Source organism: Kockiozyma suomiensis (genome assembly GCF_038497685.1).
Source record: "Kockiozyma suomiensis strain NRRL Y-17356 unplaced genomic scaffold V2V93scaffold_7, whole genome shotgun sequence".
NCBI lineage: Eukaryota > Fungi > Ascomycota > Lipomycetes > Lipomycetales > Lipomycetaceae > Kockiozyma > Kockiozyma suomiensis.
In genome coordinates this window covers 272,272-287,274 of record NW_027117670.1, presented here as the reverse complement: position 1 = coordinate 287,274, position 15,003 = coordinate 272,272, and the positions used below count along the sequence as shown (strand labels likewise).

General features: G+C 45.5%; 7 protein-coding genes across 7 annotated transcripts; 5 read left to right on the top strand and 2 right to left on the bottom strand.

Moving 5' to 3' along the window:
- The first annotated feature begins 267 nt into the window (after nucleotides 1-267).
- Nucleotides 268-1,674, top strand: V2V93DRAFT_369662 (uncharacterized protein). Its single transcript, XM_066910081.1, has 2 exons — nucleotides 268-1,132; nucleotides 1,198-1,674. The coding sequence occupies exons 1-2, from the start codon at nucleotides 379-381 to the stop codon at nucleotides 1,311-1,313; spliced, it is 870 nt and encodes a 289-aa protein (XP_066765665.1). The 5' UTR covers nucleotides 268-378; the 3' UTR covers nucleotides 1,314-1,674.
- Nucleotides 1,675-1,778: 104 nt separating this feature from the next.
- V2V93DRAFT_380274 (uncharacterized protein) lies at nucleotides 1,779-2,661 on the top strand (the record flags this gene model as incomplete). The annotated part of the gene is made up of 2 exons (XM_066912051.1): nucleotides 1,779-1,789; nucleotides 1,842-2,661. 2 exons carry the CDS (start codon nucleotides 1,779-1,781, stop codon nucleotides 2,659-2,661), a joined length of 831 nt encoding a protein of 276 aa, XP_066765664.1.
- A 939-nt stretch (nucleotides 2,662-3,600) lies between these two features.
- V2V93DRAFT_380273 (uncharacterized protein) lies at nucleotides 3,601-6,331 on the top strand (the record flags this gene model as incomplete). Its single annotated transcript, XM_066912050.1, has 3 exons — nucleotides 3,601-3,715; nucleotides 3,778-3,832; nucleotides 3,898-6,331. The coding sequence occupies 3 exons, from the start codon at nucleotides 3,601-3,603 to the stop codon at nucleotides 6,329-6,331; spliced, it is 2,604 nt and encodes an 867-aa protein (XP_066765663.1).
- A 402-nt stretch (nucleotides 6,332-6,733) lies between these two features.
- On the top strand, nucleotides 6,734-8,577 carry V2V93DRAFT_369659 (ELMO/CED-12 family-domain-containing protein). The gene has a single exon (XM_066910080.1). The coding sequence runs from the start codon at nucleotides 6,838-6,840 to the stop codon at nucleotides 8,272-8,274; it is 1,437 nt and encodes a 478-aa protein (XP_066765662.1). The 5' UTR covers nucleotides 6,734-6,837; the 3' UTR covers nucleotides 8,275-8,577.
- A 739-nt stretch (nucleotides 8,578-9,316) lies between these two features.
- On the top strand, nucleotides 9,317-11,505 carry V2V93DRAFT_324478 (nucleolar complex-associated protein-domain-containing protein; the record flags this gene model as incomplete). Its single annotated transcript, XM_066907470.1, has 5 exons — nucleotides 9,317-9,625; nucleotides 9,690-9,796; nucleotides 9,850-9,986; nucleotides 10,044-10,668; nucleotides 10,728-11,505. 5 exons carry the CDS (start codon nucleotides 9,317-9,319, stop codon nucleotides 11,503-11,505), a joined length of 1,956 nt encoding a protein of 651 aa, XP_066765661.1.
- Nucleotides 11,506-11,558: 53 nt separating this feature from the next.
- On the bottom strand, nucleotides 11,559-12,981 carry V2V93DRAFT_238571 (uncharacterized protein). Its single transcript, XM_066907080.1, has 2 exons — nucleotides 12,217-12,981; nucleotides 11,559-12,154 (listed from the first exon to the last, which is right to left on the bottom strand). The coding sequence occupies exons 1-2, from the start codon at nucleotides 12,788-12,790 to the stop codon at nucleotides 11,613-11,615; spliced, it is 1,116 nt and encodes a 371-aa protein (XP_066765660.1). The 5' UTR covers nucleotides 12,791-12,981; the 3' UTR covers nucleotides 11,559-11,612.
- A 342-nt stretch (nucleotides 12,982-13,323) lies between these two features.
- On the bottom strand, nucleotides 13,324-14,806 carry V2V93DRAFT_324136 (surface antigen-domain-containing protein; the record flags this gene model as incomplete). The annotated part of the gene is made up of 3 exons (XM_066907460.1): nucleotides 13,324-13,640; nucleotides 13,701-14,694; nucleotides 14,753-14,806. 3 exons carry the CDS (start codon nucleotides 14,804-14,806, stop codon nucleotides 13,324-13,326), a joined length of 1,365 nt encoding a protein of 454 aa, XP_066765659.1.
- Between the last annotated feature and the right edge of the window lie 197 nt (nucleotides 14,807-15,003).

The following is a 15,003-nucleotide window of genomic DNA, read 5'->3' as shown; positions in this document are numbered from 1 at the left end:
AGGAACTACTAGTGTGTATATCAGCATTGGCATCATGTTTTTTGTTCATATTTTTCACTTTCTATCATTTTTGGGAAAGGAGGGCGTTTGCATTTCTTTTCGTGTGATAAGAGGAGAGTGAACTTTCAAATACAGTGATCAATACGATGATTTTGTGTATTTTAATAGAGTGAATAGCAGGCAGTAAAAACTAGAATAAATATACGAGTAGACTAATCCGTCGTAGAAACGCGTAAGAATGCTGCGGCTCGATGCAGGCGAGGGTGGCTGGGCTGAGCGACGACTCTCTCAGACGCGTGCTTTATCCTGCACTATCAACAACTTTTGAGCTTCATCAGCCTACTCTTGGGAAGGAAAACGAAAATTGAGAAGCAAGCGATGTCATCGAAACGACCTACCTCGGCCTATTTTCCTTTTCTATCGACGGGCTCAGGATTCAGTGAGTTCTTTGCGCCAATTCCTTACGACTCGCCTTGGCCGCCTCCGGCATCATCGTCCTCATCGTCCTCGTCGTCGCTGATGACAAATACTGCAGATGGGAAAGTAAAACATGAACGAAATCTAAGTGTGCAATATCCGTCGACGCCAACAAGTCGTGGGGAACATAAGTCACGATCGAAGATTGTTAGTGGGCTTCTGACGCCAGACTCGACGCCTAAGAAACGGTACTCGAGATCCTCCGCGAGCGCGACGAGTTCAGAGACGACGCCTGAAGTATCCCCGTCACCTGCGTCTACTAGAGCTCCAAGCATGATCTCATCGTCGCCGATTACGGTAGCAGCAGGACTGTCAAAACAACGGCAACCTGCGTGGGCATCATCGACGTCACCGACTACATCTTTACACCCAGATAAGCGCAATCGATACTCGCTTTCATCGTCATCCACATCCCCACCTTTAGATTTGGCGCGTGGAGTGCGTCAAACGAATGAACCAGTATTGGTTCGTTCTCCGCCCCAAAAATCCTCACCGCGTAGTTCGTTTTATAGTTCCATTGCGGGATCGGGTAAGCTTTCACGTCGAAAGATGGCGGAGCAAGAAAAGGAAGAACGAAGACAGTTGGAGGCAATAGCAATTCCTGCAGTGGAATTGTTCAGCGTGCGTTCTATTCTTGCAGAAATTGGATACTCTAGTAAGTTGAGAAGTCTATTTCGATTACTGAGAGTGTATTTTGTTAGCTGACTTTAGTGTTTGCAGTGTCTGAGTTTTATGAGACATCACTTGACCTTGCCGAGGTTTGTGAGTCGTATTTTAAATTACCAGAGCATGCTTCGACTAAGTTGGTTCTGGGGATTTCGCGCAGAAAGCGATGAGCTAGCGTGATTTTCAAATTGGTTGTTTGGAGGTTTTGGTGACGTCTTTTAAATCAGGAGGTTCTTGAGGAGCTGCTTACGTAGATTTTTTTTCTTCTTTTTGGCTGAAATTTTTTTGAAGAAGCTCCTTTTGGTGTTTACTTTGGTCTGGAGGCTTTCTTACACAGACTTCAAGAGAAATTTCTGGTTATCATAATGGTAGCGAAGGGTTGTGGGGTAAATGGGATGTCGAGCATTTTTGGATTTTATTTGCATAGAGCGGCGTGTGGAAGTGCATCATTGTATATTATATATCAGGCGAAGATGCATGTATATATAAGAAAAACATATTTAATCGAAACCTGTCATTATTTCAAGTAACCAGCACGTGATCTCATGGGAGAGCAAAATGGTTGGGAAAGCGATACGCGAAGCGCGTGTTTAGACTCGCGTCGCTCAACAATATCACAAAAATAAGAGCGCACAATGCCATTCATGTATGTTTGATTCATTGAATTGAAATGGATGGGTATTAATTTGATATAATAGAAGACGATACCTACGACTCTCGGAGCGCCAGACGATGCTGGTACGCATCCACGTCGCCTCGCACGCCGACGCTACGTTCTTCACTACGGGACAGTCTAGCAAGCTGCAATCTGTGATCTCGGCCATAAGGCCGCTCGTTTTTGCCAGACTGCGTGACATAGCATCTGGAACGTTGGTGACTACAGGAGAGATGGTAAATGCGATTAGGGCGCAGGCGGATGAGTCAAAGAAGCAGCAAACGCTCGATGCAAGTGCACTGGCGACGAATGACGGTGTGAATATTGAGATTGGCAAGGTTGAAGGCGGAAAAGGCGATTTGGTCACGAATGAACAAGAGGGGTGGGTTTGTAAGATGTTTTTACGTGAGGATGAGGACAGCAGCAAGTTGCTAATGAAGCAGCTAAAGGTTGTCTCTAAAACGACAAAAAGGCGCCCCGAGCTGGGCAAGCGCAAGAGAGGTGGGATCATTAATCTTGAGGAATATGAGGAGTCAGTGGCTGTAACTATAGGAGAATCAGACGAAGAAGAGCAAGCGCAAGATTTGAAGCCGCAGATCGCGCACGACTATGCTGCGTTTTCAATTTACGGACGGGTACTCATCCTGCTATTAAGCCGGCGACGACAAAAGGCAAGCGAAGATGCGGCGGCAGATGAAGAGCTGTGGGGTCCCTCCAGTAAGGAAGATGAAGAAGAGACAAGTAAAGAGACTGCAGACGAGGGCGCCAAAGGCGGAGCTACACGAGCGGGGATGACGGCATGGATTGGAGCCTCGCAGGCGATGCGAGTGGAAGAGGCCGGTATGGACTTTGAGGACAAGTAGTACTTCCGAGATGCCGCATGCAAGAGTGCATGCAAGATTGTCCTTGACCAGGAGGGGGAAGTGGCGGAAGAATAACAACTGGGCACGGTGTGAGCAGTGTGGGAGCAGTGCCTGCCGCAGCTGGAAGAGGAAGGCGGGGTGAAGAGGGGAAGGCGGGGAGCGGAGGCGGGGAAGAGATGAAGAGGGGAAGAGACGAAGGGACAAGAGACGAAGCGTGGCCGGTTGAATGTTGGAGCGCCGGAGGAGATAGTACGAAGCCGCGCGAGCAACCCCGAGTAGCCACCCCGAGCAGCCGTGAACGGAGGAGGAAGTTGTAGGACAGCGGACACCCTACGACGCATTGACAAAACTCAGCAGTAGATGTCCAGTCTACTGAGTAATTGAGCAACTGAGCAACTGAGCAACTGAGCGCCTTCGGTCAGATTGCTATGAATTTGTCCGGCCCACCCAACTCGCCCCGGCAGGCCGCAGACCGCAAACCCAGTGCGCCGCATGCTGCTGCTGCTACTGCTGCTGGCTAGAGTGTTTCAGCAATGTTCTTCATTTTCTCCATCATTCGCATCCACATGCAACAGATGGAACCAGCATTGTCTGTTTACATTGCGCGCAGACGCTCGGCGCAGCTGCCCCCGCGTAGCCCAGAACAGCAGAGCTCAATTAGGGTTCCGGTGGAAAAAAAAAACACTGGCTGCGTGACCCGCGCGGCTCCCCCGCGTTTCTGCGCCAAGTGCCCGAACCCTGAATTACCCCGTCCATGCGCGAGCTTTGTTCCGACACGCTCTTTCTTTTCCTTTTGTCTTTTCGTCTTTCTGTGGTGCTCTCTGCTGCATTGAGCTCTTTTCCTCACCTCTCTGGCGTCTCCGCTTCGACTGCTGTCACTACTCTCATTACTCTTACTGCTCTTTTTCTCACGCAATATCTTCGGCAATTTCTCAGGCAATGGCTTCTGCTGTGCAGCTATCCGCTGCATCCCGACGCCGCAGAGCCTACGCCTGCTCGCAGTGCGATGCCTCCTTCAAGCGCAGCGAACACCTCGTGCGTCATAATCGCTCGCGTATGCTGTTCTTGTTTCTGTTCCTTCATATCTCTTCGTTGTCGTCTCTAATTTCTTCGCAGATACTCTAGAGCGACCTTTCGACTGCTCACACTGTCACAGCTCTTTCGGTCGCAAGTATGCTTGTCACCTGTTCTTTTGTTTCTCCGTGCAGCTATACTGATTGTATTTTTTTGTTACAGAGACATCTTGCAGCGGCACATTAGAAATTGTACTCGTGCTGCACAAAATGGTAAACCACCGCGTGCTCTGCATAAACCTCGGGCTAAGAAACTTCCTTACCTGCCTCGCTCGAAGTCAACCAGTAGCACCAGCAGTAGCAGTAGTGCAATAAATGAGCCCGAATGTCCACTTTCGCCGCCTCTTAGCAGCAATGGCAGCGAGAATGCCAGTAAAGGTGCTGCTGCGGCACTTGCTGCCGTCAGCGACGACGAGAAAGTGTTCTCGCTGCCGTCACCTCCAGCTCTGGCTCTGAGTGACGAAATTGCATCGATCACAATCCCACACGATGACGAAAGCAATGGATCTAGTGAGCCCGGCCCGGCACCTTATATGAGCCCGTCTGATCTCATGGAGTGCCATCGTTCCTTATCGGTTGACTGCGGCCGGCCTTCCGTAAGCGATAGTGAACTCATGCCGCCGCCATTTAACGCGCCTCCATCTCCGCAACTCTCGATTTTTGACGACGAGACAGTCGCCTCGTGGAGCACATTTTTCGCTGACGAAAGGTCTGCTTCTGTACAGTCGTGCTCTCTGCGCTCAATTGAGCTTAATCGCAGTACGCAGCTGCAGAATCGTGTTGGCATCGCGCTGGACGACACTATGCGTAAGAACTTTGTCTCGTTACTACAGCCATTGTGCAATGATGTTGATTTCAACATTCTGATTCCGTCGGCGGCGGCTTTGCATGCCTACGTCGACATGTACATTCTTGAAGTAGACTCTGTCTTTCCAATCATTCACCACTCCTTTTTTGAATACTTATTTATTTTGGATAGCAAAAGCAGTAAACAGACACTAACCGATATGAACCGCATGGCTACCTGTGAAGCTGTACTTTTGCTTGCAATACTAACAACTGGTGCTGCTCAGTTATCGCAAGACACGATGGCAGTTGAATTACGACTTGCCTGTGATCAGGTCCTCGTGCGCGTCAATGAAATGCCAAGTTTAAGTATGAGCGAGCAACTACCTATTTTCCAAGCGCAGTTGCTGTGTCATCTATTTGATGTTTGGCGCGGAGATTTTGGGAATGTGACACTCTATCTTGACGATACGGCTACAAAGTTGCGGCAAAATATCTCGACATGGAACAAGTTTTGCTGCGAGGTTGCAGAATTTGTCATGATCAACGATGGAAATGGGGAAAAATGCACCTTAGCATGGCAGGCGTGGATTTCGCGTCAGTCGTACGAGCGCTTGTTTTGGGCATGCGCTGATCTTATGTCGATGATTGCGCTTGTGTATGGCCAGCAGCCACTCTTGCAGGAACAACAGCGGCATTATCAACAAAAGAAAAATCAAAAGAATGAGAGCAGCACCGATAACAGTGATGATAATAATAAACATAACAATGACGATAATATCAAGCAGTCGGAGCGACAGCAGCTAGCATGGATGAATGAGTTTGGACAGCCGCCTCTTCCTGAGTCAGAGGCGATATGGTTGGCACAGACCGCCGAGGAATGGGAGATGCAAACCACGGCAGTATCAGCTCGGTCTCCGACAGGGTCGGCACTAGATAATGGTGAAATCGGGCTATTTACTGTGAGCATTTTCCTGCATGCTATTCTCGACTACTATCGCAAGATGGCGCGCAGCAAAGCGTCTAAGCGTGCGTATCTGACTGCGGATACAGCATGTCTGCAGCAGCAAGAAGAAGTTGAAGAGAAGATCTTTTTGCGGGCACTGTCTGTCGAAGAGGTCGATATCCTGCTCGACAAGCTGTCTCTACTGGTTTTAGCGCGCAACGTCAGCAGCGCAGAAGAGACTGCTGTGCGAAGGTGCAAGGCGTTAGTACATACTTGCCGATTACGACAACGCGAGATTCGATCTGCGGCAGATATCTTTGGTAACATATACTTCAAAGATGAGTTTCAGATTGATTTAATTTGCACTCTTGGTCGAAACGGTAAGCGCGTGCAGGACGCGCTGACTGGTGCGATTGAGTACGCGTATCCGTTATGTAGCCAGGAAAACCGACGAGAGATCCATGAGGCGACAGAGTTGCAAGGATTCTGGGACGCGTGCTTGTATATCATCTCATGGCTGGCAGTTATCGACGCCGTTTCTGAAAGTGGTGGAACTATTTCGTCAGACGAGCGGGAGATTATTAAGCAAGTCGCGCTGCTGATTGATCCTACCGGTGACATGGGAATTCAAGTTGCTACTGAGCTTCAGCAGCCTCCGGCATGGTATTGTCCTGCTGATGATGACGACGAAGGGGTTGGATTTGCCGGCGAACTACAGCAGTTGAGGCAGCGAGCTAGTGAAGAGTTATTGCGGACTGTTACTCGTGAATTTAGTGGAATTCTTGAGCGGTGTGGAACGAGATGGGGATTAGCTAGGGATATGGCTGTTGTGCTGAAGCGGTCGGTGTTGTGCATTAGTTCATGAACGATGTTTTTGATTTTTGGCTTTTTAATTGCTATTTTGTATTGGGGTATCAAAACTGGTTTGATTTTTGTTTAATGATGTATTAAATTTAGTGGGCCATCGTGTCATTTGCAGCAACAGAAGTACAAAAAACATTACATGATCTGATATATTTGATTCTAATATAGACTGAGTACTGCTTCAACAGCTATAAACAGAAGCAAGCAGGCATAAGTCAACTACATGGCCAAACCCAGATTAAAAAAACTAAAATACCATACTATCTAGAAGAATTGGCGACATTATTGTTTGCTCCTTTCATAATGAGAAGTATATGACTGAGCTGGCTGCTGAGTAAAGCGGTACTAACACCTTATGTACAAAGCATGTGGAGCGGCTGATATCGGCTGATTACCTACCGTGAGCTAACCAACTAAAACGGGGGTATACATGAATTCTGGTCAGCTGATTCTATTCAGTCTGTGAGCTACTTTATGATATGAGCATTGGTGGAATAAGATAGCAAAATGCAGGTGCTGGTGTATATAGCGCAGGCAGTTAGTGACTGGGCTCTACAGCGCTTTGTTACACTTCAGCAAACAGCCGCGGATCCAGCGGCATCGAGGCTCCAATTTGCTGTGGCGGCCACAATTCTTATTCTTCATCGAGCATCGAAGCGTGCCCTAAGAGTTATTGTTCAGAGCAGTGCTTTAGAAAGACAGGCAAATAGCGGAGCAGCAGCACTCACTGTTCAAGATGGCAAATACGAGAAATGGATGGCGAGAAGGGCAGTTTGGCGAGTCAGTAGCGAGTTATCGCTTTCTTCTATGCTGCAAGAGCAAGCGCGGACTATCGAGCGGTTTGCTAGTAGCTCGTCGGTGATGACTGCCTCTGATCTTGCTAGATCAATCACACTTGCTATATGCCGAAGAAAAGACATTGCATTTAATTCGCGAGCGCACTTTTTTCTGGAGAAATATGCGATCAGGCAGATTGTTCTTGTCAAGTCGTTCGAGACTGAACTTTCAAATATGTGCTCCCAAAGAGCCGACTGGGTTCCATTGACTCCAAACCAGGAAAACCGATCCAGTGCGGAGATGTTTAACGAGTTATGGGATGCCGTACACGCCGCTTCGACCTGGCCCGCTTCTCTCCCACCACTATTATCTCGTGAGTCCCGTGGCGGCGTTAATTGGGTCACTTTAGGCTTTCAAGGTCTTGATCCCAGCGATGATCTTCGTGGTTCTGGTCGATTTGGTTTGGTTGCTTTTCATAATTTGCTAACACGCCATTCTGAGCGGGCTGCAAGGCTTATTGTCGAGAGCAAGGCGCCGGATATTCATATTGACATGGTCAAAGTCGCATGGTACCCAGCCGCTCTTGCATCTATTCACGTATGTGCTTACATTGCTCGTCTATCTGCATCTGGGTCCTTGCGGAAATGGCTATTCTTCTCGGCTTCTGACCCAGACGAATCAAACTCTTGGCAATTAATCTTGAATCTCCACGCTTATATTATATTTGAGTTTCACGAGTTTTGGAAGGCAGATGTACGTCGTGGGGTAGTCAAAACAGTTATGAACTTTGAGGTTTGCTTTGCAAACTTTTGCTCAATTCTTTATAAAAAATTAGTAGTTTATCGTCCGAATCCACTTGAACTAGACGAGTATTCGGTCAGAATTTCGGCGAGTGATTTTCAAAAGAATACCAATAATTCCATTAATGTTCACAGGAATGGAATGTATCTGGTGAGACCTGTTCCCTTCGGTATCCAAGCTTTTGAGGCGTACTTTGAAATCGTTGAAGAGGAGGATCGAATGCTTATTGCATTAAAGGATTCAGATGATAGCATGGATCAGATGTTTACTTGCGAAGAGGATAATGATTATTATGATGGCAAGGACGGTGATGAATACGAAATGGATAATTTGTCAAAGGTCAAGGTGAAAGAGAAATCCGCTTGAGCTTGAATTTGTCTCTCGCTATTGCCTGCTATTGATAGTGTATTGTATGAGCTTGTACTTTGAGATTAATGTATACCTGGATTGTGACTATGCGCGAGGATTTACAGAAATGTAACTGTATATAGATACGGTATTTATTTGTACTATAATTATTTCAAATTACATATGGTTGACGTTTTATTCTTCATGTATGTGCTGTGATGGTTCATTGTTATCTGAGGCCCTAAACCGCAACACGCGTGTCTACTTACGAGAATAAAAATGAAGTACGAGTAGTGGTAAATGTGATGTGCTTACTGTAGAATAATAGAAGTTGTCTGATAAAGTACACTTGAATATCTACTAGACTCGTTGAGGATTCTCTTGGCTTGTTATTCTCAATCATTACACTCCTTTGCCTTATCTGAAAAGAAATATAACGACTATCATCAATGCAGGACTTTAGCTTTTTGAGAAGACCGTAAAAAAACCACATCACAAAAAATTCTCATTAATTTGAACTCTTACTGATAATAATTGTGGTTGTATGTCAGGTCGAGTGTATCAATGACCGTAAGTCGTATATATCATCAGAATCTCGATATCACATCAAACTGAAAATCTTCTCAATGCTCTTCTTTAACTTATATATATTTATCATACAAAGAGAACTTTTTTGAGAAGATAGAGATTACTTTATAAATTATTCGGTGGCATAGGCATTATTTATCTTACGTCCGTCTACCTCGATAGAAACCTAACCCGCAGTGTTTGCTATTCCCAGCGGCAAAACTTTTATTTCGTAAATTTCCTCGAACAGCTTTATTCGTTTTATCTTTTTGCGAAAGAAAATTCAGCAACTATGCCTTCGAAGGCGAACACCAAGAATAGTGGTACTGCTATGAAAAATCTGAAGCGTCGAAAACCTACTGCGTCTTCTATTTCCTCTAATAAAAAGCGGAAATCTAGAATAAGTAATCGAACAGAGAACGTATCCAAGTCCTCAAACGACAGGGAAGCCGATGACGAAGACAATGAAGAGGATCAAGATGATGATGTAGATATGGGTTCTGGATCTGAAAATTATGAGCAAGAATATGAGAAGTATGCTCGAACATGGACTGCAAATGAAGATAAGGACGTTGTTGAGCGATTACCGATCAAGACTGCCTCCGGCGGGATCAAGCGGGTAGTTACTGAACGCAAGAAAGCCTCTGTCGTCGAATCCGATGACGAAGATCAAATTCTACAGGAAGATGAGGAAGATGAGGAAGAGGAAGAGCCTGAATTGCCTGAGCTTGATAGAATTCGCATGGCGCAGGAGGAGTTGTCGAAGCTCGGCAGCGAGTTAATTGAAGATCCGGAAGAAAATGTGCGTCGTTAAATGCGACTATACGAATATTGCAAAAAAAAAATGCTGATGTTGAATTTTTTAGATCGGTAACTTGAAAAAACTTTTCGAGATTCAAAAGAACAAAAATATCAGAGTCAAACGACTAGCATTGGCTACCCAACTTGCAGTCTACAAGGACATTATTCCAGGGTAAGTACTCTCTTTCATCGTCGACTATGCGTCTACTAACATTTTTGTTAAAGTTACCGTATCCGACCCCTTACTGACCTTGAACGCTCCGAAAAAGTTTCAAAAGAAGTGCGAAAATTACGGAATTTTGAGCAATCGCTCGTTATTAACTACAAATCCTACCTCGATAGTCTGAAAGATATTACAGCCGGTTAGTAATTTTTCCAATCCCTTTCTATAGAAAATCTTGTCTGATTGTATTATCAAGGTCTTTTTAAGCCTGAAGCATTACCAGCAACCCGGAAGCTCGGCCTCACTGCACTCTCGTGCGCTTGCACTCTCTTAACTTCAGTCCCACACTTTAACTTCCGCTCTGATCTTTTGCATATCATTGCTCAACGCCTAGCCCGCCGTCGATTTGTCACACAAGAAAGTAATGATCTAGATGATGGATTTGCAAAATGCATTGATTCCATTATCCAGTTATTCGATGAAGATGAAAGTGGGCATGCGTCAATGGAGGCAGTTCAAGTTTTAGCTTCGATGATGAAACGACGCAAGTTCAAAGTCGACGAGTCGGTGCTAAACACCTTTTTGCATTTGCGTTTGCTAACTGAGCTTACGGCACTTGATATGGCGCGGTTAAATAATGTACCCGCGCCAGTCAAAATAAAAAAGAAAGACAGAGTTCATCGGACAAAGAAGGAGCGCAAGCAGGCGAAAGAGATCAAACAAATCGAGCATGAATTAGCAAATGCTGAGCATGCTACGTCCAAAGAAGAAACTGAGCGCTATCAGTCTGAGACTTTGAAAACTGTGTTTGCGAATTATTTGACAATATTGAAGTTGCGTGTCAGTGGTTTGATGGGCGCAACGTTAGAAGGATTAGCAAAGTAAGTCGTGTTACTTTTCTGTCTAATTTTTGAGAGCTAATTATGTATTTTTGTTTTAGATTTGCTCATTTGATTAATGCAGATTTATTTGGAGACCTGCTAGAGGTACTCAAAGAGCTCGTCCAAGATCGCCAACTAGACAGCACCGGCGATTCAATAAAACCTGGATCTATTCGCGAGGGACTTCTCTGCATTGTCACAGCATTTGCTCTTCTCTCAGGTCAAGCCGGCGAGAGTATCGGCCTTGATCTCAGTTTCTTCATAAATTATCTTTACGCAATTTTGATGCCTTTATCACTCAGTACCGACATCGAGCAATCATCTAAATCTCTTCGTCTAGCTGACCCTCTTCTGGTTCAAGAAACTCGGTCATTATCTGCAAAAGTTAATCTTTCAACGGAGATGGAAATGGTGATTAAATGCTTTGACGCGATTTTCTTCAATCGCCACTATAAGACTGTTTCTTTCGGAACAGGCACGAATAACAATCAACGCATGGTAGCGTTCGCAAAGAGGTTAACGTTAACCTCTCTTCATTACCCTGAGAAATCAGGATTTGCAGCAATGAAAATTCTCGAGAATCTTTGTATAAAGTATTCCTCGCAGGTCGGACCTAAGGCCGCCGGCGACAAAGATATTAGCAGCGGAGCTCTGGGTGCGCTTTTCTCTACCGAGGACCGTGTTATGAATGGTGTCTACAGAGCTGATATCGACTCTCCTGAGCTGAGTAATCCGCAGGCAGCGTACATGTGGGAAACATTTCTGTTGCAGAAGCATTATTCTCCACGAGTAGCAGCTACTGCGCTTAAAGCTCCGCTGAGAACAATTGGGAGGTAAATATTTGTACAGGCTTGTTCTTTATAGTAAATGAGAAATAATGATTCTGTATATACAATTGGGCTAAGAAAGCAGCTGCCGAAGTCACTACACCATCACCACCCTTTCTAATTATCCCTACTAAACCGAGACTCGTAACCAGGGAAAATTCTGTTGGACGGCAATGAAGGCGGCTGATATTTCATAATTGAATCAGGATGCTGCTCAATCCACGGCGGCAAGAAAGTGAACCGTCCAACAGCAAAATCAAAGTCTGACATCTTTTCCAAAACGTATAAATGCGTGCGCACGTATTTGACCATCATAGCCAGTTTCTTCATGTCAATATCTTTTTTACCGTTGAAGATATTTCGCCATATTGCGCCCGAAAGAACAACGTCGTTTGACATTAGCGCTTCATCATAGGCTAGTACGCTTCCTCGTAGTTGTAGGTTGAGTTCTTTCATCGTATTGTTTAGAATTCGACCGCTCTTAATCTTGTACTCCTTCACCAGCATCTTTTCAAGGTCGAGGAAAATACCATCAACTAGCGCCTGCTCGTACACTGGTGCGTATTTCTCGGGAAGGGCGCGCATTCGCACTAGGAGAATCCACATGTGTAGGGATGTGATTTGAAACCACTGCGCCAGAGATGGACTCAGTCCCAAATCTAGAGATATTCTCCGGTTAGAAAGCTGGCGATATATACGACATGAATCAAATATTTCATACCCCTATAGTAATAAACAGCTGTAAGTCCGTACTCTTTTGCGTCCGGTGGGTGATACGCTTGCGACTTGCAGAGCTCCATATAGATCCCACCAGCTACGGGCGCTGCCTGGTTCTCCTCAATATCCATCCGCATAAACTTCATGAAATTCAACACAACCGCAGACTTCCACGATGACGCACCGCTAAGTTCTGCCAACGACTGTTTTGGATCCTTAAACTTAGGATCGAGTCCTTCGTACGGATCGTAGTCCTTATCGATAACAACCTTAACCTGAGGAGTAGGAAGCTGTGTCTTTTTCTCAGACCCTTCCTCGCTTCCTACAACAGTATTGTCACCCGCTGCAGTCGTAGACTCTTTGTTAGCGCTGCTCTTCACAAGTTTCTTGGTTTTCGGTGTACCACCATTCTGCTTCGCGTTTGGTGAAGGTCCGCTCGCCGCAGTCGCCGCATAACTCCTCAATTGTATTCCCACATTCTGTTGCTGTACTTCTATACTTCTAGAAATAAAAAAAGTAGCGCTTTTCTGTAGTGCAGACACGCCCATTCGCCGTGTGATCATTAGATGTAAACTCATATTCGCCTTGCACTCAACCTGTCAGAATCAGGAAGTAAAATCTCTGACTACCGAAGATCTCTAGAGCTGTAAATTTCTTTATTAATGAGTAAGTTGGACACTTTTTTATAGCATACTCATTGTCGTTTAAGAATAAAAGATCTGCGTACTCTGCTATTTTAGCTGTCCCACAAGTTTTTTTTCTTAAAACTCCCGACGTCCGACTGTGGCCGAGGAACGTCAATTAAAGTTTAATTCACGTGATAGCAACCAAGCACAAGCACCCCTATAAGCATTCAAAAGAATCAAATCACTAATGAAGCAAGTTATAGCAGATTACGTAGATAGGGAGTCAAATTGAAAATAGAACGTCTAGTATTACAAGTCTAAACGCCTTGATTGTATAAATCAAAAATATGACTCAAGCATCAAATATGACTCAAGCATCAAATATATCAACACTATGCAATTAAATCTTCGTACAGTCAGTCTCAAATCTTGAAAAGAAAAACCTCGACATAAAACTATAAATTGGTCAACCAAAAATTATCATTTCACAAAAATGACATGCCTAATCCCCATTGGAACCCTTTCCTAGGAAATTCGCTAGCCCGCGCAGCCACAGGCAGTGTAAAGTTCAACTCGAATCGTGCGACTGGGTGCGCATATATCAAACCTACGCCAGCCGAGATTGAAGGCTCTTTGATAAGTTTCTTGAATGTCGATTGTGGGTCAAGACGGTTGATTCCTAATAGGCTGCCCGCGTTGGCAAACAAGTGGAATCGCAGAGGCGATTCCTTTGCGATGTTTGGAAGACGAGTAAATAAGCTGACGCCGGCTGCAACGTAAGCTTCGCCACCTATTGAGTCTTCTATAGATTTAAGCAATCAGCGAAATGTCCACACTTCAAATCAAAAAATAACCGGCTTACCTTCGTCACTAGGCCCAAGTCTGTTGAGGTAAAATCCGCGGACGCTGTTAGGTCCGCCGACATAAAAGCGATCAGGTAGGAAAGTCTTGCCGTTGGACAGTAAGCTCCATAGCAGACCTCCGCGACCACCAATAGAAACAGTGAGATCTTCATCAAAAAAGCTTCTAACAAAAGTGCTGTCGACCTCGCCCTTCATAAACTGCACATCGCCTTTGTTGTTGGGCTCAAATCCAGCAATCTCCGTCCGAACTTTCATCTTGTACCCCTCGGTTGGAAATACGAGACTGTTGGTCTTATTCAGCAGCCATTCGTTGAAAATAGACGACTTGAATGTCTCGCCTGCTGCAGCGCGAACGCTTGTGCTGGCGTGACTTGGAAGATTTCCAACTGTTCTCCAAAATGCCTCATAGCCAATTTCCTGTACACCACCCAATGCACCTGGTCCGATAGCCTTGACGCGTAAGCCGCGCGCAGACTCCTCATGAGAAGCCCAATCACGCTCATTTGACGCAACAAGAGCTGTGATGTCGCCTGTCCACATACTGGAGTTCTTAATTGGAGTATTGTAGTTTAGCAGGTACGACGACTGCTTCAAGCTATCGACTTTTGCGTCGGCAGTCAGGATCTCGGCGCCACCAAAGACATTTGCAATAGAACCCGTCGCATACGCGCTAACGTCTCCATTTCCAATGTCAGTTCCGGTCTTGACTTTGATACGTGACGACTCTTGCAAGGTCAGAATTGCTTCTAGCGGTACATAATCAGCGGTCCCGACTGAAGGGGCCAGGTCGAGGCTATAGGCGAGCGAGTCAAAAATTCCAAACGATTTTAACTTCGACGAAGATTCGTCGAGTGCTCTGAACAACGTTGCGGTGGTATACGGCTTGGAAAGGAGTGGGTCGATATGTGTCTTCAGAAACGAGTCACGCGTATGCACACCGCCGTATACTTTGACGCCAGTGAGTAGGACTGGCAGCGTTTGATTTCGCTCAAGCTAAAATTCTAATCAGTAAGAAGAACTGAACGTTTGAAAAGAGGGAAAGATCACGCACGCCCTCGTAAATGAGAGTCTTGACTCTGGCCTCGTCGGAATTGGGAGCGGCCATTGCAATTGACTATAGGCGGGACCAGTTAGAATACCAATTTCCTCAGCAAATATTTGGCATTGGAAGTCAAAATCAAATAACGTCGAAACCAAATGGTTATAGAGATCACGCATAAGAGACGAATGAGATGTCTTCAATAGCGTCTACCCCGGCTATCTTCAATAACATTCCAACCACTTGTCCAAGCCAACAAAACA